The sequence below is a fragment of the Vigna angularis genome, chromosome 3 (genome assembly GCF_016808095.1).
Source record: "Vigna angularis cultivar LongXiaoDou No.4 chromosome 3, ASM1680809v1, whole genome shotgun sequence".
Classification (NCBI taxonomy): domain Eukaryota; kingdom Viridiplantae; phylum Streptophyta; class Magnoliopsida; order Fabales; family Fabaceae; genus Vigna; species Vigna angularis.
Genome location: NC_068972.1, coordinates 829,615 through 853,434, shown reverse-complemented (window position 1 = coordinate 853,434; position 23,820 = coordinate 829,615). Strand labels below are relative to the sequence as shown.

General features: G+C 34.5%; 4 protein-coding genes across 5 annotated transcripts; 1 reads left to right on the top strand and 3 right to left on the bottom strand.

The window, feature by feature from the left end:
* Positions 1–2,449: 2,449 nt before the first annotated feature.
* LOC108326563 (phragmoplastin interacting protein 1) lies at positions 2,450–4,333 on the bottom strand. Its single transcript, XM_017560128.2, has 4 exons — positions 3,875–4,333; positions 3,611–3,782; positions 3,365–3,411; positions 2,450–3,281 (listed from the first exon to the last, which is right to left on the bottom strand). Exons 1-4 carry the CDS (start codon positions 4,321–4,323, stop codon positions 2,738–2,740), a joined length of 1,212 nt encoding a protein of 403 aa, XP_017415617.1. The 5' UTR covers positions 4,324–4,333; the 3' UTR covers positions 2,450–2,737.
* A 58-nt stretch (positions 4,334–4,391) lies between these two features.
* Positions 4,392–6,550, bottom strand: LOC108326564 (F-box protein At2g39490). The gene is made up of 4 exons (XM_052874728.1): positions 5,623–6,550; positions 5,312–5,467; positions 4,926–5,219; positions 4,392–4,524 (listed from the first exon to the last, which is right to left on the bottom strand). The coding sequence occupies exons 1-3, from the start codon at positions 6,430–6,432 to the stop codon at positions 5,001–5,003; spliced, it is 1,185 nt and encodes a 394-aa protein (XP_052730688.1). The 5' UTR covers positions 6,433–6,550; the 3' UTR covers positions 4,392–4,524; positions 4,926–5,000.
* A 3,255-nt stretch (positions 6,551–9,805) lies between these two features.
* On the top strand, positions 9,806–11,523 carry LOC108325551 (photosynthetic NDH subunit of lumenal location 1, chloroplastic). The gene is made up of 8 exons (XM_017558638.2): positions 9,806–9,955; positions 10,043–10,142; positions 10,341–10,424; positions 10,562–10,635; positions 10,724–10,846; positions 10,929–11,000; positions 11,108–11,204; positions 11,288–11,523. Exons 1-8 carry the CDS (start codon positions 9,902–9,904, stop codon positions 11,389–11,391), a joined length of 708 nt encoding a protein of 235 aa, XP_017414127.1. The 5' UTR covers positions 9,806–9,901; the 3' UTR covers positions 11,392–11,523.
* Positions 11,524–12,547: 1,024 nt separating this feature from the next.
* Positions 12,548–22,201, bottom strand: LOC108325903 (ABC transporter B family member 20). 2 transcript variants are annotated; one of them, XM_017559032.2, is made up of 11 exons: positions 21,559–22,201; positions 19,788–19,842; positions 19,533–19,708; positions 19,215–19,415; positions 17,846–18,105; positions 17,458–17,768; positions 17,137–17,357; positions 16,671–17,011; positions 15,642–16,429; positions 15,315–15,556; positions 12,548–14,445 (listed from the first exon to the last, which is right to left on the bottom strand). In XM_017559032.2, the coding sequence occupies exons 1-11, from the start codon at positions 21,931–21,933 to the stop codon at positions 13,216–13,218; spliced, it is 4,200 nt and encodes a 1,399-aa protein (XP_017414521.2). In that variant the 5' UTR covers positions 21,934–22,201; the 3' UTR covers positions 12,548–13,215. The 2 variants fall into 2 exon arrangements, with proteins under 2 accessions (XP_017414521.2, XP_052730686.1); XM_052874726.1 differs by lacking the exon at positions 19,533–19,708 and having other exon boundaries at positions 19,215–19,318.
* Positions 22,202–23,820: the final 1,619 nt, after the last annotated feature.

Below are 23,820 nucleotides of genomic sequence, written 5' to 3'. Positions count from 1 at the left end.
TGCTCAAAAGGGTGTGTGTACTGTGTGCAGAAGCCTGTGTAAGCAGTTATATTGACTCGATTTTATACCTTACTGTATTTTTCTCTCAGATTAACAGCTTAGTCCAGAAATATATGTTCACATGCTGTTTAGTCCTTGAATGAGTTAGTTCCTGAGTTTATACAACCATGTACAACGTAGTCCTTTCATTGATACAAATTTCATATTCAGAGAGTAATAGTAGAAGAAAACAGTTTGAGGGATCAATTTGTTAATTATTTTTCTCTAATACGAGTGATAACTCTTGAATCCTTCCATCTTCCTGACAATGTGAGAATCACTCAGACTTCATTTTCAGTGAGTTGATTGTGATCAATGATGAACAGGTAAGTTTTTCTAGGAATTCAGTCATATTTTTATTCTTCATTTGAAATCTTTGAACTGATTTGGCTTTGGCATGGCAGGGTGTTGATTCTTATGTCACTGCATAAAATCCTAGCCAGAAAAAAGAAATTATATGCAATAAAAAAAAACATCGACCCTTACGCTCGTGAGTGATGATTTGCGATTAAAAACGTGTTCACATAAAGGGATTTGCGACGAAGGATTTGCAAAGATTTGTGAAGATTTGCGAGATATAAGACTTTTTGGTATCTCACTGTTTTGCGAAGATTTGAGCGGATTCCCTTTCAAATGTCCTTCTTACTCTCAAGTTCCAGCGAAAGTTGGTGACAGAAGAGCGAGGTTCGTGGCGGTTTCGTAAGTCTTTGCCTTCGGTGAAACGCGTGGAAGGGGTACCGAGGGAGAGCATACAGTTGGCAGAAGAAGGAGAGGGCGTATAGGAACAATAGACTTCGTGTTCGGTGTGAAGCATGGTGCATGTGCAGGTGCCCATGACGTGACCCTGGGAGTTCCCGCAATAACTATGCATGATTTTATTATGTTGGTGGTGTGGGAATGAGAGGCAGTGGTATGCGATGTGCTGAGTGTTGGGGTTTAAGAAAGGATAAAGAGAAAGGGAAAGGGCAGAGAAGTAGAAGGAGGAAGTGGAGTGTGGGTGCGAAATGTATATAATATTAATAATTTAAATAGAAGAAGGAAGTATAATTTAAATAATATTAACAATTATCAAGTCATACCACTCGGTAAATCATATTACAAAAAATATTAAATTTAAAAATAATTTCATTTTATTAAATTATAATTTTTTTTACATTTTTAAAATTAATTTCATTAATTAAGTAAATTTTTAACTTTTTATAAATATTTTTACAATTAAATATAACATTAACAAATATCATTTTATATTCATTTAATAACTAGGGGTATTTTGACAACTTTTAATTTTTACCAATTAAACAATTTTTTTAAATCTGTCACATCAATCAAATTTTACACTAATTTTCACAAACTTTACTTCTAAATCTATTCTCAATTACCCACAAATTTACTCAAAAAAACAACTAAAAAATTACCCTCAAATCCACTCAAATCATCTCTCCCAAATCATCTCTCCAAATACTTCCAAAAGAACACACCCTTAGATTTGTGAGTGGATGTAAGATCCTACAGTTTCCTTCCAAATACAGAGAATCACTGTCAGACATTGAAGCAGTAGCCATAATAATTGCTTGGATAAGTTTCTTTTAAGGTACTATGCAGAATTGGAAGCAGAAACTTGGAGGGAGACCCCTCATTCGTATCTGTCAGGTGATAATCATCACAAGACAAATCTTCTTCATTAGATTAATCAACTATCTAATCATTTTTTTTCAATCTTGTAGTCGTTGATTCTTGAAATGCTAGGTGCACATTCCTTACACAGAAGCAGTGCAAGGAGAATATGATAATCTGTAATCCATTTTTAAGATTAATGAAAAAGTTAATGTGTTTACTAGAAGAGAGATGAGAAAAGTGAGACATATAAAGTAGCAGGATCTATTAGTTACATGTTAATTCATTCTTGCTTTGATAATTGGGGTCCTCAATTAAATCCGAGTTTGAATTCGATACAAAATCTTTTATAATTCATTATAAAACCTAAAACTAGTTGGTTCCATTTTCAATTTTTTTATGTGACTTTAGGGACCAAAGTTTTGTTTGTCACCTAAACGTGCACCGATTGACTAATCAAACTTTCTTCGCATGATTGTCATTTTCTTAGTTACTGATAATCACATTAATATTTTTTTTCAAACACATACATCCTTGTTTATTACAAAAAAAAATATCACTAAGTCATCCACAAGTATGATTTTCTCCATTCTCACCTACACTCTGCCAATTTTCTCTCTCTGAATGAATGGCTTGTCACCTCCATGTTCTGTGCTTCAGTTTTTATTCGTTTATAAAACTTTCATCTTCCTTACAAGTACAAAGCTCAGAAATCTTCTCGTGAATGAGAAAAAGCTAGTCAAGGATAATGGAGACATCTAAATATGAGGATACAACCAGGATAACCAGGATAAGATGCTACACAAAAGAAAGCTTGAATTTGCTGTTTGTTAATTCGCACCAAATTGTCTTATCTATCGGTGAACAAAATCTCAAACTATTAGTAACTTTTTCATCTCCTACTTTCCTTTGCTTACAGCAAACACAAAATTTCCATTTTAAGAGGGGAAAATAATTATCAAAATAACAAGGGGAAGTAAGAAACTGAAGATCCCGATCATCTATGAATGCAGCACTATGGTATTCTATAAACTACAATCAAATGTAACAAGAACCTTGACCTGTTTGAGTTTTCCTACATGCTTTAGGTTGTAGTTGCAGCACCTGTTTGTTTCTTAGGACATTCCGAAAAACCATGTCCTTTCTCACCACATTCATAGCACGTCCTTCTCTTCATCTTCCCACTTACTGTGGAACTTGATTTATCACCATCAGCTCCATTCATCTTGCCACTTCCTGAGGAAGTTGATTTATCACCATTAGCTTCATTAACTGCCGAGCTGTTACGAATTCCTGGTTTTTTCATCAGAGGAACTGCACAACTTATCCTGACAGGTCTCCCAAACAAAACATTTTGGTCCAATGTAAGTGCTGTTTTCAGTGACTGACTATCACCGAAATCCACATGGGCATACCCTCGAAACTCTCCCGTCTCCTTATCCATACCAAATCGAATAGACGTTATCTCACAATTATTGAAGAATTTCCTCAGTTCTTCCTCTGTTATATCCCATGACAAATTCCCAACATATACTCTATTGTACCCCTCCAAAATTTCTGGAGCAAAATCCGATGTTTTATTGGCTCGCGCTGCTTTATATGGTTGGATTTTAAGAAAGAGTCCTCCCCTGTTACACATTAATGTTTCATGAGAAATGCGCAAAAACAGTAAATCATGAAAGCAAGAAAGAAAATTGTCAGTGTTACTAACATGTCAGCTCCATCAAGAGCCAATGCCCGTTTAGCTGCTGCTTCGGTCTGCAGGAACAGTGCCACAAAATTGTCAGTAAGTTGTGGACATGCTTCTACTACCAAAGTGAAGTATAACTTAAGAAATAACATAACTAGTGAGGGAAGAAGAAATAACCTAAAAAGAGGTTTCTCAATTCAAGTCGAAATTGAAGAACACCAAAAATAAAGTAACACTTTCAGGAATAGTGCATTATTCGTCACTCACCTTAAAACTAATAATGGCAATCCCTCTAAACTTGCCACTTTCAGGAAAATACATGCAATCAACTTCAGTTATGGTGCCACAGCTTTCAAAATAACTTCGAATATCATCCTCGGTTGAATAATAAGGAATTCCTCCAACATAAACCTTTGTAGGAACATCACCATTGTCTTGACTGAATACACATCACAGAACGCAAACATTATAAAACAAAAATCTCACTCATATGAAACAGCGTTATTCATAATGTAATAATTTTATTATAACCTGGTAGTTGTATTGGTCTTGGTTAACACTGTAGCCTCAGGCACTTCCCCTCCACCATTAGAGCCATTTTCCTCCACGGTTTTGGGCTTTTTCTTGTTCTTCTTCAGCTTCTTCTTCTTTTTCTTCTTCTTGCTGTTTTTCTGTGGTGTGTTGTCGGGAACTCCATCTGCCACGTCATCGCCCTCTACCTTCCTCTTTCTCTTCTTGTTTTTCTTATTGGCTGAACCCTCTGTTTCAGTTTCAGTTTCCTTGTTGGCTTCTTTTGGAGGGTGTTCGGAAGATCGAAGCTTTCGGTGTTTGTCTCGCTTGGACAATCTGGGTGTGGGGGCGGCAGCGTCCAAAAGAGATTTGAGAGAGTTCGAAGATGAAGGAACTTCCTTGATATTATTCTGTTGTTGGTCCAATTCAGCTCTGAGCTTAAGCTTCAGTTTCTTGTTTGATAGAACCATTTTCCCAGCCCCGGGTTATGGCTGCAACCCCACTCTCAAACCCTCGACACAGAGTCACAAACAAAAGGGTTTTAGGGAAGATGCAGCAAACGACGCCGTAAACACTCGGAGGGTATATTGAACAAGGCTTTTGTTCTTTTGGGCTTCGGAAAGGCCACAAGTTACTTATTGCCTTGAGCAAAACCCATTAGTTATTCCTTCCTGCACTCCTACAATTACTAATTACAACCCACACTAACATATTATATACATTTTGTAAAAATTATTCTAAAATCTTGTTCCGAAATAAATTTCATACATTTTGAAAATCTGAAAATCTTATTTTAAAAAAAAATTTAAAACAAATAGTGATTTTGAAAAGTAAAATGGTTAATTTAAAAATCCCTGAGGTTCATAAAGAAATTGTACAAGTGCAGAATAACTTAAACCATTTGGTATTTGGACTATATTATAAAATGTGAATTGTGCACATTAATTATAAAGCAAGAAGAATATAAATTAATTTAATGTTCAACGACTTATAAAAATATATTAAGAATCATTCAATATAGCTATTAAAAATTAATAATAATAAATGTTATATAACAATAAATATTAATTACCTAATATTATATATATTCAACCTCTGAGCCATAAAACCCTCTAAACTGACTTCTGATATGATTTTCCTTAAACTATCACAGCATCAAAATATCAAAGTAGGTCCCATCTGATGTCTCTATTTTTGGAGGCTCTTCTCTGATTAACTGAATCAATGTTTTTGCCACTGAAATTTCATCAACTCTATTAGCAAATCCCGTAAACTTTATCCCTCTCAGATGCTCCAATTTTATATATCTAGTTGCTTGTGTTAAACTTGATTTGGTCTCTTGAGTCGAATAGCTTGTAGAATCATTCTACTTTCATACAGTGACAGAAAAAAAAGAGTCAGAAATTGAAGTTTAGACTAGCAAAACAAGAGCTTCAATTGATTTCAATACGCATCTACCGTCACAAAAAGTTGCTCCAAGGCAGGGCATAATTTCAAAAAGCAGACCAAGGCATCGATGCTGTTTTCAGTCTTATAATTGTGAATCCACCATAGCTCTCGTATCTTATAAAATATGAAGTTCCCAGTTGGAGAAATCGATGGCCATACCAATGTCTACAAGAAAAAAGAAAACTTTCAGAGTCATAGGTTGTGTATACTAAAGATTTAATATCCTAAATTCATGAACTGCTGCATTATAATACACTGCTAAATTCACTTGATAATTTTGTTAAACCAGCAATAGTTCATGGTAAGTAACACATGCATACCTCAAAAGTCCACTCACACAGAGTTAGAGTTTCACAATTCTTTATTGTTAACAGAGTCTGATTGAAATCTTGAGCCTTAAAATCAGAACACCTTGGTCCTTGTCTGAAATCAAGCATGGCATGGCTCAGGTTGAAATGAGATTCTGGCCAAATCCTTGGAAGAGGTCCACTGTATGTTAAATTTTTAAGCTTAGAAGTTCTAAGATGGAGAAACTTCAACTGGGGGCAATCTAATACGGTTAACTTCTGAAGCTTTGATTCAGACTCAATGCACAAAGACTGCAAGCCAGTGCACTCAACAATCACCAACTTCTCAAGCTGCTCCAAAGTTGAAACGATGGAGGAAGCCACCGAACTTGCCAAGTGACTCACCGCTTTCAAATAGAGAGTTTTGACAATGAAAGTGGGGTGGAAAGTGTGGTGTGTGATGTGATCCTTGTTGAGAATGAAGTGAAGTTCATAGTTTTTCTCAAGGTGTTTGTTCCCAGCAGGGAAATCAAGAAGAAGCTTGTTGTCAGCTGCAATGGATGCAAAGAGTGCAGTGTGTTGAGCAAAGTGAAATTGAAGCTTGCGTGGATGTTTTAGTGGATCATGGTCTTCAAAACGAGCCAGAAATTGAACAACAGCAGCTGCTACATCTTGTGTGGTTCCATGTCTGACAAGAACTTGGTTCCACAAGTCTCTCCACCTGATGGATATGAGGCTGGTTTGTAGCATTGATTCATTTGGCAGAAAAGAAACTATGGATCTTAGAACTTCATCTGGCAAATTGCTGAACAAATCCTCCATGAGAAGGGAAAGTTGAAACATAAGAAAACTTAGAATTCATGTGTTCAAACTGATGCAGCGTTCTTGTTTTGGTGTTTATTTTTGGGTTGTATTCAGTTCTTAGGACCATCATCTCTATATGTGTTTAACCTTATTTCATATTTCACTATCTTAATTAATTTATGGGACTGAAATGGATTTGAACGTGTGGATGTGCTTATTTCACAACCTCATACTCTCTTTGTTCTTTTCAACTTTTTTTTTAGTCTCTTATAAAGATATTATATTCATTCATCTTTTTCTATTATTTTTAACTGTGTTTTAATTGTTAAAAATTAATTACATAATCCACTAAAAGATACCACTTAAACCTATATATTTTCTTTTTTTATTTTATAAAATATCCATCATGCAAGGATAAAATGCATATATAAATGTATTACTCTAAAACCAATTACCCAAAATAATTTTAGGTTTTGAATTTTATATTCATAGATCTGGTATTCCTCTTCCAACCGCGTGCAGTGCATTATGTGGTCTTCTTTCATGTGGCAGCATATGAATTTATAAAATGTTGAAAAGTGAGGAGAGATTTAGAAAAAAATAATCTCTCTGATATTCAATAAAAGAAATAAGATATTTATTTATAAACAAATAAGTATAAGTTTTAGTATTTAGAGCTTAAGACTTATGTATGGTTTAAATAAGGAATTTGTCTGTTGTACACCGTTAAAAAACATTTAATGACTCTTTAAAAAAAATAAAATTATCAAAATTTTAATAATAGATGTTCTTGCACCGTATGAAATAGTTGGGTAGGATATATATAATTTTTTTTTATACTATGCTTTGGGTTTGCTAAAATATTTTCAAGAATAAAAAAGAACATTGATGCCTGCGTATTGAATCATAATCACATGGCAAGAGACATGCAGTGAAAGCTGAATCATGTTATTTATTTTTGTTAATTGATTATTGTGTTCTTAATTATTTAATCATAGTTTTGAAAAGGCTAAACATACTTTAATCGTCAATTTAAAATAGCTTAAGTATTACAAGACGTGTGTAAGAAGTAATTACCGAATTAATGCAAGTATTTATTTTCCATCTTTTTCAATTTGGTTTAAAATTAATGAAGAAACTAAGTGGACCTTTATCACTGGAATGTCCTTTTCATCCACATAAGAATTTTGAGTATAGGGTGTTGCTCCCTCTACCACCTCAAGTGCACTGCGCCTCTTTATTATTTTTTTTTATTCTAAAAATACTCTACATCTTTCTATTATTTTCTTTTATTCCAAAAATATCCTATACTTCTCCACTATATTCAACAATCTTTCTCTCTCCACATTAATGGAGCATTCACATGACTCAGGTTTTAACTTATGATATATTGCAAAATTTTATTTACACTTTCCCTTAAATAAGTTTGATTCAATCTTATTTTCACTGTTCAATATATTTTTTTTCTTCAAATTACTTAATAAATGGTAAAATTTTATTCTAAATTTCTAGAAAAATATTTATATATATGTGTGTTTTTATTTTACATTTAATATCTATAATTTTTAACATTATATTATGTTTTAACTTACTGACATGTTTGACCCAAATAACTTAAATAAAGTATTTAATTTATTAGATAAATAATATAAATATATTATTAAATACTTAAAATATAAAAGAAAATTTATTTGTTAAAGATTTGAAATTTATTTAGTTCTTTCGTCATTATAAAGTCAGTATATAATAATAATATATTATTTACTATTAATATTATTATGTTTATTATTTTGTATTTGCATCTAATTTTTAAGTTTATAAAATGGAAGTGCTAGAAGCACTAATATTGAAGTTTCCTCTGAATTTTATATTTTGCAATATATCACAAGTTTAAATCTAAGCCACATGAATGCTCCATTAATGCAGAGAGAAAGAGAAATATTGTTGAGGATAGTGAAAAGGTGTAAGGTATTTTTGGAATAAAAAAAAATAATGAAGAGGTGTACAATATTTTTGAAATAAAAGAAAATAGTGAAAAAGTGCAGAAACACTTGGAGTGGTGGAGGGAGCAACCCCCTTGAGTATATAACTACAACATTCTAAACATTCTAAGCAGCTGAATCAATTAATGGGCCCAACCAATAGACGCCGTGATGAGTCCATGACGAGCTAACCAGAACAGGCCCAAATGACACAGCTGGATTCATTGATGTTTCATCAAAAACCCCACCAACCACGATGTTAGCACCCACAACAAGCCCAATTGCCAACAGTGAAATAAGACCCTGTTTCCTAAGGTTAAATTAATTAATTAGTACAATTTGTTCTCATCACAGTGAACAAAATTAATTGAACTGCAATAATTTATTAAAAATTACATTAAAATAAAAAATAGTTTGTCTAAACTGAAAATTAGTTCAAACATTTATCAATTAATGTTTGACTTTAAAATTGTGGTCCAATTATAAAATTATGATAAATTGTTTGATTTTAATATTGTTTAATGTCTATTCAAATTAATAGGTTGACCTTTCTTCTTTGTTTGCATATTATCAAGGTCATTCTCAATTATCACATCCATCTCAAGATATTATATCTAAAATAAAAGATCAACTTGCATAAAATGTTTCAATTTGCATTAAATTATAATTTCTTATCACTATAATTATTCATGACAAATCTGTTAGAATTAATATTTTTAATATGTAAAAAACTTCTAATTGATAGTGAATTTTGAAAAAAATAATTAAATAAAAAATATTAAACAATGGATCCGTTGATAAGAGTTGTGATTATATATATACTGGTATTCTTCACACTTTCTTTCCATTCTTTTTCTTTTATATGAAAATTTCTCTGACCGTAAAAAAGTAATTTTGTTAAAAGTTCTAAAAAATATTGACAATGTTTGCAATAGAAAAAAAAAGATGAAAATAGCAACAATCACAAATTTGTTTTTAGTTTATTATTTTTTTTTAGATTTTAATTTCTGAATATTGTAAATGTTTATTTGTATAGATTTTACATAATTTAATAATTTTTGTAATATTTTTTATGTATAAAAAAATTGTCAAAAAATAAAACAAATTTTTTAAATCCTCTCATAATTACTAATTGCAACTCTATAATAACAGAAAAAGACTCACATTTTTTCACTATTGCACCATACTATTGTTTTTGTTGCCACTGTTTTTATAATCACTGCTACTGTAAAGAAATAATAGAGGAAGAAGAAGATAGGAAAAATGATTAAAAGAGAAAACGTGAAAAAAAAAACTTGTTCCGAAAATGTCATTCCAAAAAACTTGAAATTGGAGGGACACGGGAACTGTGGAGGTGCAAGAAGTAAAAGTGATTGTCCCGTTGTGGCATAACCGGCATTATCCATTGAGAGATGTTTAAAGAAAAGGAGAAAGAAAATGCTTGGTTGTGATATAAGGTCAGAAGCATAAATTCTATCATACTGCATACACTATCTCAGAAGTGAAGCTCTAAACCACTGTGAAGTATGGTACTTTCTTCATGCTCTTTGACTTGGATTTCACCCTCATTCTCCCCTAAGGTCTGTCACACTAATTCTTTCTATTCATAAACACAACATTCTCTACACAAAACTCATGTTCATGCACTCTACTTTCCACTGTTTCAGCTAAACTTCCCACATTCTAACTATTTGCTTCGCAATACTGCAATTTGCTCTTCCAACAACACTGCCTTTTGTGCATTGGAGACAATATCCAGTGGAGAAAGTAAGAACCTTGAACTATTTTCTAGTGTTTCTACCATACCCAATTGTCTCATATAAGAAGTAGAAGTCTAAAGCAGTTTAAATATTCATTTTCTTTTCATTCTCTCATGTGTCAGACTAAATCACGGACAACAACTCGTAAGGTGATTGAGTCTAAAGATGTTGAAAAAACTTATGGAATGTCTTGTGTGATTTTCAGGCCACTGCCAGAGAAGACCGCTATTGCTGGGAGTTGGAGCTTTAACTGCAAATTTACAACTGACAAATTTGGTATTTGCTCAAGGTATTCACGCCTGCTAATGTGATCATATTTTGTGTTATTAAGTTTCATTTCACTAAAAGGATCTTTTGATAAACCGAGAGACTAGTCATAACATGGTCTTCTGAAATTTTGGAATTGCATTACTCTTCGTCCTGTAGAAAAACCAGACAGATACCAAGCTTTTGTGGACTATGAAGATGGGTATTCTTACGTATATCCCAGAGAGTGGAAGGTAAGAAATAAGAACCACGTTAATCTTATCAGAAACTCTGGTCACAACCATATAATTTTCTGCAAGTTTGAATGTCTCATCTCCCTAGGAATTTGACTTTTTGGCTCATGATTCTGCCTTCAAAGACAAAGTCCTACAGTTGCAGAATGTAAGGGTGAGATTTATACCAACAGAGAAGAAAGACATCCGAGATTTGGGTCCTATGGAAGAGGTGATGCTGGAAAACTGTGTTCTGATGTTTTTTGTAAACTCTGCAGTCTACTTTGTACTAAACCAGTTTGTATCTGAATCAGGTAGTATACTATTTGGTGAAGCATAGATATGCTGCACCAAACCAAAGACCAACAATAAATGGCATGGAGGAGGTTTCTTCTTTCTTAATTTCTTGACAATGTTTTTTTGTATTAAATATGTGTCTAAGATTTTGATGGTCATTAATGAATTAACAACTATTTTTGACTTGTGAATGCAGCGAACCATAGATGGAAAACATTACTATACCTTTGAATACATACTTACATCACCAAACTATGCTAGTGGCTCCTTTGCAACAATTGCCATAGGAAATGGTGAGTAACCTGCCATGGCAGCTATGTGAATTTGTGACCTTCATAGGGTTATATACCTAACAAAGAAGGTGCACCTTTTGCAGGAAGGTACTACACGTTAATTGTGGGAGCCAACGAAAGGCGATGGAAAAGAGTACGAGATGAGCTTAAAGTGGTAGCAGAGTCTTTTAGGCTTCTTGACATATAAAATGTCACGGGACAATTCAACCAAGACTTGTTTAAATATGCCTACAGTTTTCAAATATTTGTATATCAGTAAATATAAATGTTTATGGGTCAATGAGGTCTTCTACCACACCAATACTAATTGTATTCTTTATAGCATTGATTAATACCAACGACACGATAACGGAGCGTAGGACACGTGTTATGTGGTGTGCAAACAGACCTAATTTGTTCCTGCTCTCTATTTTATAATTAGGATTTAGGAGTAAAAAATATGTTGTTTTTTAAAATAAAAACTACATTATCGTAATATCTGAATTTTAGGAATTGGATTTGACTGGTTCAAATATATTTGTGAAGGTTGTTAGAAATTCTTACGGTATAATAAACATTACGTACAGAAAAACAAGGAGAAAAGACTTCATCTTCCTTGTTAAAATTCTGCTACTCGAATATAAACATTGCGAAAGATTCATGTTCAATAGTTTTAAGTATCTTTCCCTATATAATATCGAGCCAGAGGATTTGCTGCCGGAAGAACGTATCGTAATTTAAAGTAGAGCGGAGACATTTTCTTTGTGAACAAAAGGTGCGCTTCAATCTAGACTTTTTCTGAATCTTTCTTTTTAATATATTCTTCATCTTTTGTGCTTATTTGATGGCTATAATAATTATGCATTGTTCGCAATTGTTTTTTCTTCGAAGAATTGTTTCTTTTTCTTCTGTACCAATTATGTGAAACATTTTGGTATCCTCTTTTTTGGGTTTGTTTTGTATTTTTTTTTATCTAGCATCGTCAGAATGACAATTTTTTTGTTACCCAGTGATCTCCTTGGGGACTGTGCCCGTTGGATCTCTTGGAAATCTCTGAAAACGGGGAAGAAAAATCTATCCAAGTAGATTTGGGGTGCCAAATAATACGATAAAAAAAAACTGTCAGGGAAATTATTAGACCAATTACATAGTATAACTATTAGAAGAAATAAAACCATATTTAACAAATTATGGACATCACGTTGCTGGGAGAAAAGAACCTTAAATACAATTACAAAGAATCATGAGTTCTCACGAAATGTAGAACCGAAGATTGGATGTGAAGCAGTTCCTTAAAAGCTATGAAAATCTCACATGGAATAATGTAGTGTCTTTCTCCACTCATTTGTCTATTTATAAGCTCATTAATTCAAAACAAAAATAGCAAATTAATTAAGATAAACGACTACAGCAATGTATCAAACTAGTTGGTAAAAATACACGTGGAAATTGGCATCTATAATTATCTAAGGACAAAAAAAACTAGAGAACTCGTGTAATTCAAGCACTAAAAGGAACTGCTTCTAAACTATGGCTATGTATATACAGAGGTTTTACAACAACACTTGAGACTGTATATTCTACAATTTTCACTAAAGTAGAAAAAATACAGGAGTGAATAAGATCCACGCTTGAGAGACTGGAAGAGTGAAAAGGAAGTCCAATAGAATAGAAGAGTAACTCGGCTGAATTAGAGTTGATGCCGCCGCCTTCCTCTCGTTGTAAAACAAAATCAATATGCCGTGGAGACAACACCTTCGGTCAGCCTAAACTTCTTGCCTCCAAAAGAATACCGAATTCCAGCTTCCTGTATTCAAATCCTACACTATCCCTGCCAAAGCACCCTCTTCCTATGCCTATCAATGCCTGAGTGCTGATCCCATACTCCCATTATTGCTACATACAAGCCTCCACCTGACATTGGAAGATTCCATCAGGTGCTGCAATCACCACTCATTCAACTCAAGTAGTTTATGAAACAATTCTCATGAACCAACATTAGCTGCAACTACTCACATTGCATACTCCCATTCTAAACAAGCCGATGCTGACGCAAAGCCTTACCAAAATGAGGTTGCATCAATCGGACATACAGACCATTTTTTGCCACCAATGAATCATGGGTCCCCTCCTCCACTATCCTTCCTCCATTTAGAACTACTATGTTGTCCACGTGCCTCATCATTGCAGCTCTGTGTGCTATTAAAATAGTGGTTTTGTTTCCCATTACTAGGGTGTCTAGAGCCTCTTGCACCACTCGGCTTGACTCAGATTCAATTGATGAACTAGCTTCATCCAGCAACAAAATAGGAGCATTTTTAAGAATTACCCTTGCAATTGCAATTCTCTGTTTTTGTCCAGGGGTTAAGTCAACACCTCTCATCCCAACATGAGTGTCATAACCATGAGGCAAACTACTGATGAAGTGATGAGCATTTGCTATTCTTGCAGCCTCCTTTATTTCAGCTTCACTGGCATTATGTCTGGCATATATGATGTTTTCCCTTATGGTTGTTGAGAAGATAATCGGTTCCTGCTGAACCAGACCAAGGTGGCTCCTCAACCATCTCAAATTATATTGCTTTAAATCCCTCCCATCTAGCAAAACTTGGCCAGAAACTGGATCGTAGAATCTCTCGATCAAAGATATTATTGTGCTCTTCCCTGACCCGGAAACTCCCACTACAGCAATTGTTTGCCCTCCATTGACTTTGAGGCTAAAATTGCTTAATACCAACACTTCTGGCCGGGAAGGATAACAAAAATCAACATTTTTCAACTCAATGCTCCCATATACATTGGGTGGCTTCATTGCTTTGTTATCATCAGGATCAATCTTAGGCACACGATCTATAATTTCAAACACTGATATGAGAGATTTACGTCGCTTAAGTATGTAAGGAGCCAACCCAAAAGGCTCCACAAGGGCAAAGGTAGCAAATGAGAAAACCATGTACTCCTTGAGAGCAGTAGGTGTCTTCACATATCCCTTATTTACACATATTGCAGTGTACCAAAGTAGAAGGGCATTACATGCAAAGAGCAGAAACTGTGAAAAGCCAAATGCAAAACCAATGGCCACTCCATGAAGAAAGCTTTGCTTAAATATTTTATTTAACTGTAACTGGTAGAGTTCCATCACCTTATTACCAGCACAAAATGCAACAACAGTGTAAATATTCCTAACTGCATCTTCAAGAACCAAAGATGCCTTTCTGTGCATTTCTTGTATGCCCTTTGAAAATCCAGCAAGCCATAATTTCTGCAAAATTAAGGAGACTGCTTAACACATGCATCATGCTAACCACAAGCAAATTAATAAAAACATCATTATCCATAGCCAGTACTATCATCAGTCATTCACAAAAGTCAGCAAAACCAGGTCTGTTAGCTATAGTAATTGAAATTAAACATAATCGACATAAATAAGAATTTCCATAAATGAAAATGAAACCCCCATAAAGAGGTATAAGTAGCATTCAATAATTGTACTTTTTATCCTGCAAAGACACTGCCAAATTACAATAATTACAGCCCATTGATTACTCAAGCACAAACAGATACATTACAAATTATAATTGAAATTATCCCAATGGCACAGATAATTTCAATATAAACTTCTTAAAGCAATCACAATTAAATGTGCTTTAGTGCTTTAGTTTTCAGTAATCGATGAAACACATGAAACATTGTTTCCAATTTTACAGTGAAATATACACAAATAAATAATACAAAAGAGGGTGACAGAGATATAAACTGATACACAAAGTGAAACAGTGTTATTTTTCCTTTTAAACATTAGCAAGTCTTGCACATACACAGACCCCAAGGCATTTCATGGTTTTTGGATTTGTTTTGGTACTCTCACGACATTCATGAGGCAAAGGAGACATTACATTAATTGGTCATAATCACTACCAATTATTCAACTTCCCTAATAATCATCACAGAAAATGGGAAAAAAGATACTGACCAACCCACCACCTTGTGCGAAAACACATGGCTGTTGTTGATATGAAAAAAAATGGAAAATATGAATTTCAAAATAAAAACAAAAAAAATTTACAGACTGTGTACATGAAAACGAAATACACAAAATTACATGGCAGAATCAGAAAAGCAGTTGCAAACCTGGGCAACAGCAGAAACACAAAGAACTGGAAGTGTTGCTAAAGCCACAAGTGCTAATCGCCAGTGCAGCAAAACACCAATGAGAAATGCAACAATAACTGCAGCACTGTCCTGTATAAATATGGAAAGGCGGTTACTGAAAGCTGCTCGCACAAACGTAGCATCATTGGCCAAGCGCATTGATAGGTTGTCAGCACTATTTTCCTCTTCATCAAACCATCCAGTTTCATTGCGTAGCATGGCTGCAATGTTATTAAAACAGGTTAAGTATAGGGCAGTAGTCCAATATGATTTTCTTCTAAATAATAACAATTCAAATTTACGCACCTGAGAACATCATTCTCCTAACTCTTTCTGTCATTTTCTCCCCCATAATACCAAAGTAGAAATGCTGTAAAAAGTTGGCAACAACCGTCACAATACCCATGCAGGCAATGATCAAGCACCATTTGTCTATCTCCCTTTGGAAGTGACGTTCGTCATCAATTTTATAGTAATCTGTCACCACCAAACCAATAACATAGGCAAGAAGGGGATTGAAAGAACCAAAGATAGCAGCGCCCGTGCTTCCTAACACAGCATAAAGCCACTCTGCAAAACTAAGTTCTGCTAGCCTCCATATTGAGGGTTGTTTTCGATGCCTCGCATCCTTTGTTTCAGTCATTTTCACCGAAAGATCACCAGAATGACTGTCAGGCCTGCTAAAAGTCTGTGAATGGGAGCGTTCATTTTTAGGATCAGATGTTAAAAGAGGTGAAACAGGGGATTCTGGGTCAGAACCATTTGACTTTTGTCTATGCACACATTGAACATCAATCTTGGGTAACTCCGGTAGTCTCATTTCAAAACTATCCTGCCTTTTAATTGATGGTTCCTTGTCTGCTGAATCTAAAGACTGTCCATTTTCCATCATCTTCTCTGATGGTGGCCTCCGAATTTTTGGTGATTCTTGTGAATTAAAAAAGCCATCCGAGGGCCGAAAAAGGGCAGAAACTCTTTGAAGAGAGGGTGACTTTATCATTTTAGGAGATGAAGGTTCTTTGAAGCTGTGACTTTCTGAAGAATCCTTCTCCATTTGGAAAGTTGCAGTCTCCTTATAATTTCGAACAGGCATCCTGGATGACCAAAGAAAAAGTGATTTTTCATTAAGCAAATGATGAAATCTTGCAAATTATAAAAACAGTGAACTCAACCATTGTGTAACAATTATTAGTTTATTATTATAGTAAAACATTAACAGACTTATTGTCACCTTGACAATCACAGTATCTGTATCTTAAAATTCATGTTATATTCTTCACAAACACAAAAAAGTGCATGGCAAAAGTTGAACCGTGATTTGAGGCAGTAACAAACCTCTTGGGAAGTTTTGTGGCTTCTTCACATCGTAGAAGCTCTGCGTATAAGCCATCCAGGGTCAGTAACTCATCATGTGTACCCATTTCAACAAGCTGACCATCCTCCATGACAGCTATATAATCAGCATTCTTTATAAGACTAAGCCTTCGAGCAATTATTATTGTTGAGCGTCCCAACATTAGCAGGTCAAGAGCTTCCTGAACAGACCTCTCAGCCTCAAAATCAAGTCCACCAGTAACCTCGTCAAGAAGAAGAATGGATGGATTTAAAAGCACAGCTCTTGCAATAGAAAGCTTTATTTTCTGCTCTTCTGTTAAAGCTAGACCTGCCCTGCCAACCTGAAAAGACAGAACCCTGGTTTAGGAGGTGAAAAGAGATTCCCACCAAAAAGGACATAATTGAAATACACAGGTTTCATCCAAAACAACATAGGTTTCAAACAATCATTTCAATCAAGTTTCACCTGTGTGTCATAACCTTTATCTAATGAGCTGATAAAGGTATGTGCATGAGCTATTTTAGCAGCCTCTTCAATTTGATCCATGGTGGTATCTCTTCCATAAGCAATGTTGTCTCTTATACTCAAACTGAGCAAAGCAGGTTCCTGGGTGACCAGTCCTATCTGACTCCTTAACCATTCCAGTTTCATATTCTTTATGTTTTCACCATCTAAAAGAACTTCCCCTGAACCACAAATAGGTAAATTTATTTAAATATGAATTGACCTATAAAGAGTTTTAGATGTGATATAGAATAAACTTGCAACAACAACGGAAAAAAGTACCTAAAGTTGGATCATAGAATCGCTCCATAAGGGGAATAATACTACTTTTACCAGAGCCATTTCTTCCAACAAGTGCCACAGTCTTTTTAGCAGGAACAGTGAGATAAAACCCACTCAAGATAGGGATTTCAGGGCGAGAAAGATAACTGAAGTATACATTCCGAAACTCTATATTTCCTTGCACAGAAGCTGGAGCACTGCCATCATGATTAAAAGATGAGGATGACCGGCTAATCATCTCAAATAGTCTATAGGCAGCTATGCGCCCTTGATCAAATGAGTAGAAATTTGTTGCTGCTTGATTCAATCCCCTTAATCAAATTAACACAAACTGTAAGAAAAATGCATAACAGATAAAGAAAAAAAATGAGTTGGGAATGATGCTCACAAGCCACTTAGAATCACAGCAAACAGAGCTGTTACAATTTCACCACCATGAGCTTTTCCATGTATAACCAGGAGCCTTCCAACCCAGAGTTGTAATGCACAAGAACATATTGCAAGTCCATAAGTAAAACCAAGGCCAAGCCCTTGAACAAGACTTATCAATATACCATATCTAAGAGTAGCTTGAAGCGATGTTGCATATGAATATTTAGACAATGTTTCATTTGTAAATGCATACAAGGTCCTTATATAGGAAACTGCCTGCATCACAAGAAAATATACATATTTAGAACTGGTTGTTAAAACAATTCATCCAATAATGAGAACATTACCTTTCTTCCCATTTCACCAAATTCAAACCATTAAAGCAAAAACACATATAAATGAACTGATTCTCCAAACTTAAAGATAAATAAAGAAAACCAGGCAATGGTATTCATTCACTTCCATCCATAAAGTAAACCTGAAAAAAATTTCCAATTATAATGAACTAAATGGCACTCATGTATATAATATGTAAATTAAAAACTATTTGAGATCTCACATCGACTAAGATATGGTCAAATTATAGTATATAAGTTGACGCAATCTTTACCTTACAAGCCAGCTTTGTGAGGTTGATTTAAACCTAAACCTACATGTTCTAAGAGACAACTAATCCACAATTACAAGGAATAAATTACTAGCAAAAATCAAGAAGCATTTTACTTCAAGGATACCATTTCACAAATTTGGGACTTAGTTTTCCATTCCTAATTGAAGGAACAAAGGATAGGAGATCTGTGCTCAACATGCCATAGTCAGAAAAGCAGAGCATTCAGCATTGCAATATTTGGTTGCAGCAGAATGCTGGCATATTTTAGGGTGTTTGTGTGGCTTTAAATGTGTTAAAGTATGTTCATCATGACTTCTGTTTGCAATTATGCTCATGTCTGCTTGAAGGAAGTTGCAAATATGCCAAAAGATATTCTGCAATAGAGTCTTCTTTTTAGAAGAATATCTTATCAATCCCCCAAGTTGTACTTTTTCTCTTTTCTTTCTGACAAGTTCTATAACATGGATACCATATGACCAACAGCAAGTCTCATTTACATAACATGGTAAGGAAAGGCATAAAATTTGATTACATCAAAGACCTCTTCACAGCCCAAATTGAAATACATATACTGGATGATGGTAAAAGGAAAGCTATAAAATCAGATACATGATACGAGAAACTTTCAAACATTAAATCCTTTCTTTCTTTTGGTGGTTAGTAAAATATTAAAATTAAAATCAATTGAAATCCACACCTGAATTGAATGTGTGTCTGTGTGCACAATAATCAATGGTTCAAAGCAAGAATGAATTGAAGTTTAACTACAAATAACCTGTTCAGCAATGCTGGCTGCTTCAGCATATGCATCTTGAATATTCTCGGCAAGCCTGTGGAGGAATATATTTGATATTCCTCCTGCAGCAACAATAAATGGACCTGTAGCTAATGTTATCAATGCAATCTGCCAACAATTGATAAAAGCAATAACAAGACCACTGAAGAATGTTGCCATATTATGAATATAATTCCCAACCTGTATCATCAAAAGTCAATACACAGTATAAAATATGCATTGAGATTTTTCTGGAAAGAATAGCAAATTTACAGAGGAGTGAATACTGAATATACACACAATAAGAGCCCAACGAACCTTTTCACTAAGAGCAGACTGAATGAGCAGCACATCACTTAATACTTGACTCACAATGTCTCCATTATTTCCATAAGTATCAAAAAAACTCATATCTTGGTTAAGTAATACTTGGACATATTTTGATCTGATCACAGCAGTCTGCCGTTCTCCAGTAAGAATCCAACATGAAACCTCTATTAATCAAGAAAGATTAGTATTGAACGAACCTTAAATGTAACATCTAATAAGAAATATTCCTTGTAATTAACTTACCAATCCAACCAGCAGCAAAAACTCCACCAGCAATATAAACAATGGTTAAAGCAAGCTGTAGAAAAAAAAGAGGTAAATAAGCATACAAGTCCATTTTTCAAATCTTGTTTACAAACTATGCACCTCGAAAAATAATTAAAGTCCTAGTTATGAAGTCATATGGTTCAACTACTAAATTAACCAGTTGAAAAATGGACAGCCATACTCTTCAGATCCTTGGTGGAAACTGATTTAAAACAAAAAACCTAATGTTCATTCATGTCAGTTAACCATGCCAAATGATTAAAGTTCTTCTGCATAGTTATTGCCCGTGCAACTTCTCACAGAAGTAATTTATTAGTAAAATGTTGAGTTCTGGTGACGCAATGCAAGAAGCTCTAAAATCAAAGAAAGTCTAAGTTTAAAGGTCAGGTTGCCTCAATTTATATTAATTACTTAAATTGCAACAATAATTGTAATATTCCAAACTGGCCATAATAATTGTTAAATTTTGGAATTTCCTATGCAAGGTCAACATTGCAAATTTTCTAAGGTTAAATAGCTTAGCTTGATTTTTAGAAATTCCTTATCCAAGGAGCATAAGTCATATCCATCCTATTTAAAAAAGGCTAACGTTTTTCCACTTAATAGAACTACTGTATTTATAGCACCTGAAAAGAAAAATGACTGATCAGATTTATGAATATAAGGAGGAAATTGTTCCCTTCTAAGTTGTGTGCCTTTGTATTGTTATGCAACCAAACCCTAGGCGAAAGGCCTGTTTTATTGCCTTATGCTTATTACCTATTGTTCAACTTACTCAAGTTTTGCACTTCACCCAAGACTTAATTTCCTTGACAAATAGAAATAAAAGTCCATCCCATCAATACCCTGAGTAATCCTTGTTTGACCCCAAAGCCCTTGATACCCTGTACAAAAAGGTTACTGTTCAAAGCTTACGAATATCCAGAGAACTGTCCCTTAAATCCCTCCCTATGCCAAAAATTTGCCCTGCCTTTAACATAACCCCGGAAATTCCTATCAACAACAATCTATGTAAACATGAGATGAGAGGGAAGATATTTTTTAAATAGTAGCTGTAGGTCTCAAATCCAGACAGTAAGTGAGTGGCCTTCTCATGGAGAATCTTATCAATCATCAGGTGGACAAACCAGGCTCTACTTCGCCACCTATATCAATCTGTTTATATTCCCACTGTCCTCACTTTCTTAAAACCTTTTCTCATGCTAGACAAATAAACTTCTAGCATCACTTTTTAAATGATTAAGTAATGAAATCGTTGCTACCTAAACCCGCAAACAAAGTAAATTTATAACTACAGAAAGATAGGCTAAAATATATTTGAAACACGGGGTTAATTCCGAGGACATGTGCAACACTTGTGCCAAATTGCCAATGCTGAGTTTGGAACCCTAAACAGAGTGCATCGTGCCCCTGATGGCTTGGGTGATCCATCCACGAACTACTCTGACCAGGACAATAAACCCTTACAGAAAGGGAATAAACTTATAACGGAGAAAAGAGGGAAGGGCTACACTATGCCATACTTAGTGTAGTCAGGTCAGCTTTTAATGAAAGTTAATTGTTCAATTAACTCAAACCGCACGGCAACCATGGAGATAAAAACTACAAAAAACTAATAGCACAGTACACGAGACTTAATTTCACTGCCTAAGGTAAGCGAAATCAAATTAATAGAAACTAACTAAAATCCAGAAGCAGCGCACAATAACAAACTAGGGTTTCGATAGAAAACGAAACGAAACCTAACCTCCTTGAACCTCTGAAACTGATCTTCCGCCGAAAACTGCTTAGGAACCCAAAGAACCTTGGCGAAGTAATGCAAGTAAACGACTAGAGCGGTGCCGTGCGCGGCGGCGGCGAGGGAGCCGACGATCATGAGAAACCAGTCGAGGCGGTCGGCGCAGGCGAAGAGGTGAGAGAAGGGAACGGCGGCAGGCGGCGGCTCAATCTCTTCAGCCTCCTCCATCTCTTCCTCGACCTCCATCGGCTGCGACGCGGAGGTCTCGGCCCCGAGGTCCAGATACGGCGACGGCGACTCCGGCGGCTCCGAAACCTCGGATACCGGCGTGAGAGGCTGTATATGTGGCGGGGACCACCCGAACAGCCCCCGAGAAACCATCATATCCGATCTCAGCAACCCCAGCAACTAACTCGCTGCGATGAAGAATAGAGAAACAGATCGCACGCGAATTCAGAGCGCCAGCTCCTTTCTCTCTTCTGTTGAGGAACGACGACGAATTGAACGCCGTCGAGGTGGTTGTGAGTTGCGAGGTGGCGGCGTGTGGTTTGACTCGGTCAAAAAAAGAGGTACAACACCTTAATTTCCTCCTTTTAAGTTTACGACCCTTCTTCGATTCTTCTTCTTCTTCTTCGGCTTTGCTTTCTGTTTTTTCTTTTTCTTTTATTTTTTTTAATTGGGGTTTTGTTTCGAAGCAAATAATAATAATAATAATAATAGAATAATAATAATAATACGATTACAGCGAGGTTGTGCTGTGAAATTGTGAAGGCATGCATGCAGCAGAGCTGGAAAAAATAAAGAGAGGGTATTTTGGTAAATTCGTTGCCTATGATGGCGTTGGTAAATGTGTTCCCAGCTGGATCATATGCCATGAAATTACGTTGAAGCCCTTGTTAGAGTCGTTAGAAAGACACGCGTTAGATGCTGGTTTGCGTCTTCTTTTTTAATAATTGATTTAATATATAAATTTGTTAGCAAAATGAATTAAAAAATGGAGAGGCTTTGTTTCAGGTAAGTGCGTGCCTGATTGATGAAAAGTGACTTCCTTTTCTTATTCAACCAAATACTTTATTATATATATAGGAAGTTAAAATTTAAAAATATACTATATACTATTCTCACATTTCTGCGTATTTAAGTTTTTTTTTTATAGAGATTCCGAGTTTTGCTAAAAGGGGTTCAAAAGTTTCCTTTTTCGTATAAAACTAGCAAAGTTAACAAATTTGCCCATGGTATTTCGTATCATACTTACATCCACCCTTGTTAAAGATGAAAGAAATGTAAAATGCTTTTTCTTTTCAAAATAAATAAGAAAAAAATGCATATCGAAAATAGGAATATTGTACTTTCAAAACTACTGTCAAAATCACACATAACCTTTTGCAAGTAAAATTTTGGTTTAGATATTAACATTTAAATAAAATGCAAATAATTAAAAACTCAAATTCACTGCAAACATAATAAGATTCCGAGTGAAGTAAATACTTTGCCTTTAAATATATGTATTCACGGAAATATTTATAATAAAAAGTATGTAAGACATTTACGGGTTGGTCACTTAGTGATTCAACCCAACTCAACTTATGTGAGTTGAAAAATTTCAAACACAATAAATAAAAATATCATACAATAAGTGTAATCTAAAAACAAACAGAAAACAAATAAGTTTTTAATATTAATAATTTTTGTATCACTTGTTCTATTATAATATTAGAGTATTGATCAGATAAATTTATAATATATTTTTCTCTTGAAACATCTATGTAATAAAAAAATGTTACATAATAATATTGAAACATAGAATAGTAAGTAATTAAACTTAAATCAGGTAGGTTCAACAAGATAAGCTGGATTCTAAGTGAATCGGGTTGAAAACTAACTCGCATAAAAAAACTACAGTTTTTTTCAAACTCAACCGGGCTTAAACTCGTGATGAGTAAGACTAGCTCACAGGTTACAACCTATTTTGACAACACTATTTATTATTCTAGAAGTTAAAAGTAAATTCCAATATAATCTTTACCACAAAGATATTAAAATTGAAAATTATGGTAAGTATAAGGTGTTATATATATATATATATATTGCAAAAGTTATAAATTTTCTTGTTGTAAAAATTCGTTTTAGACGTGTTTTTTTTTGTCTGTAGTGTAATAAATCTTAATGATTAATTTAATCTCAATAACACATTGTATTAGACAAAATTCAGATTAAAGTATTGTTTGAATTTGACAAAATTATAATGACAACAAATGTTTTTGTAAAAAA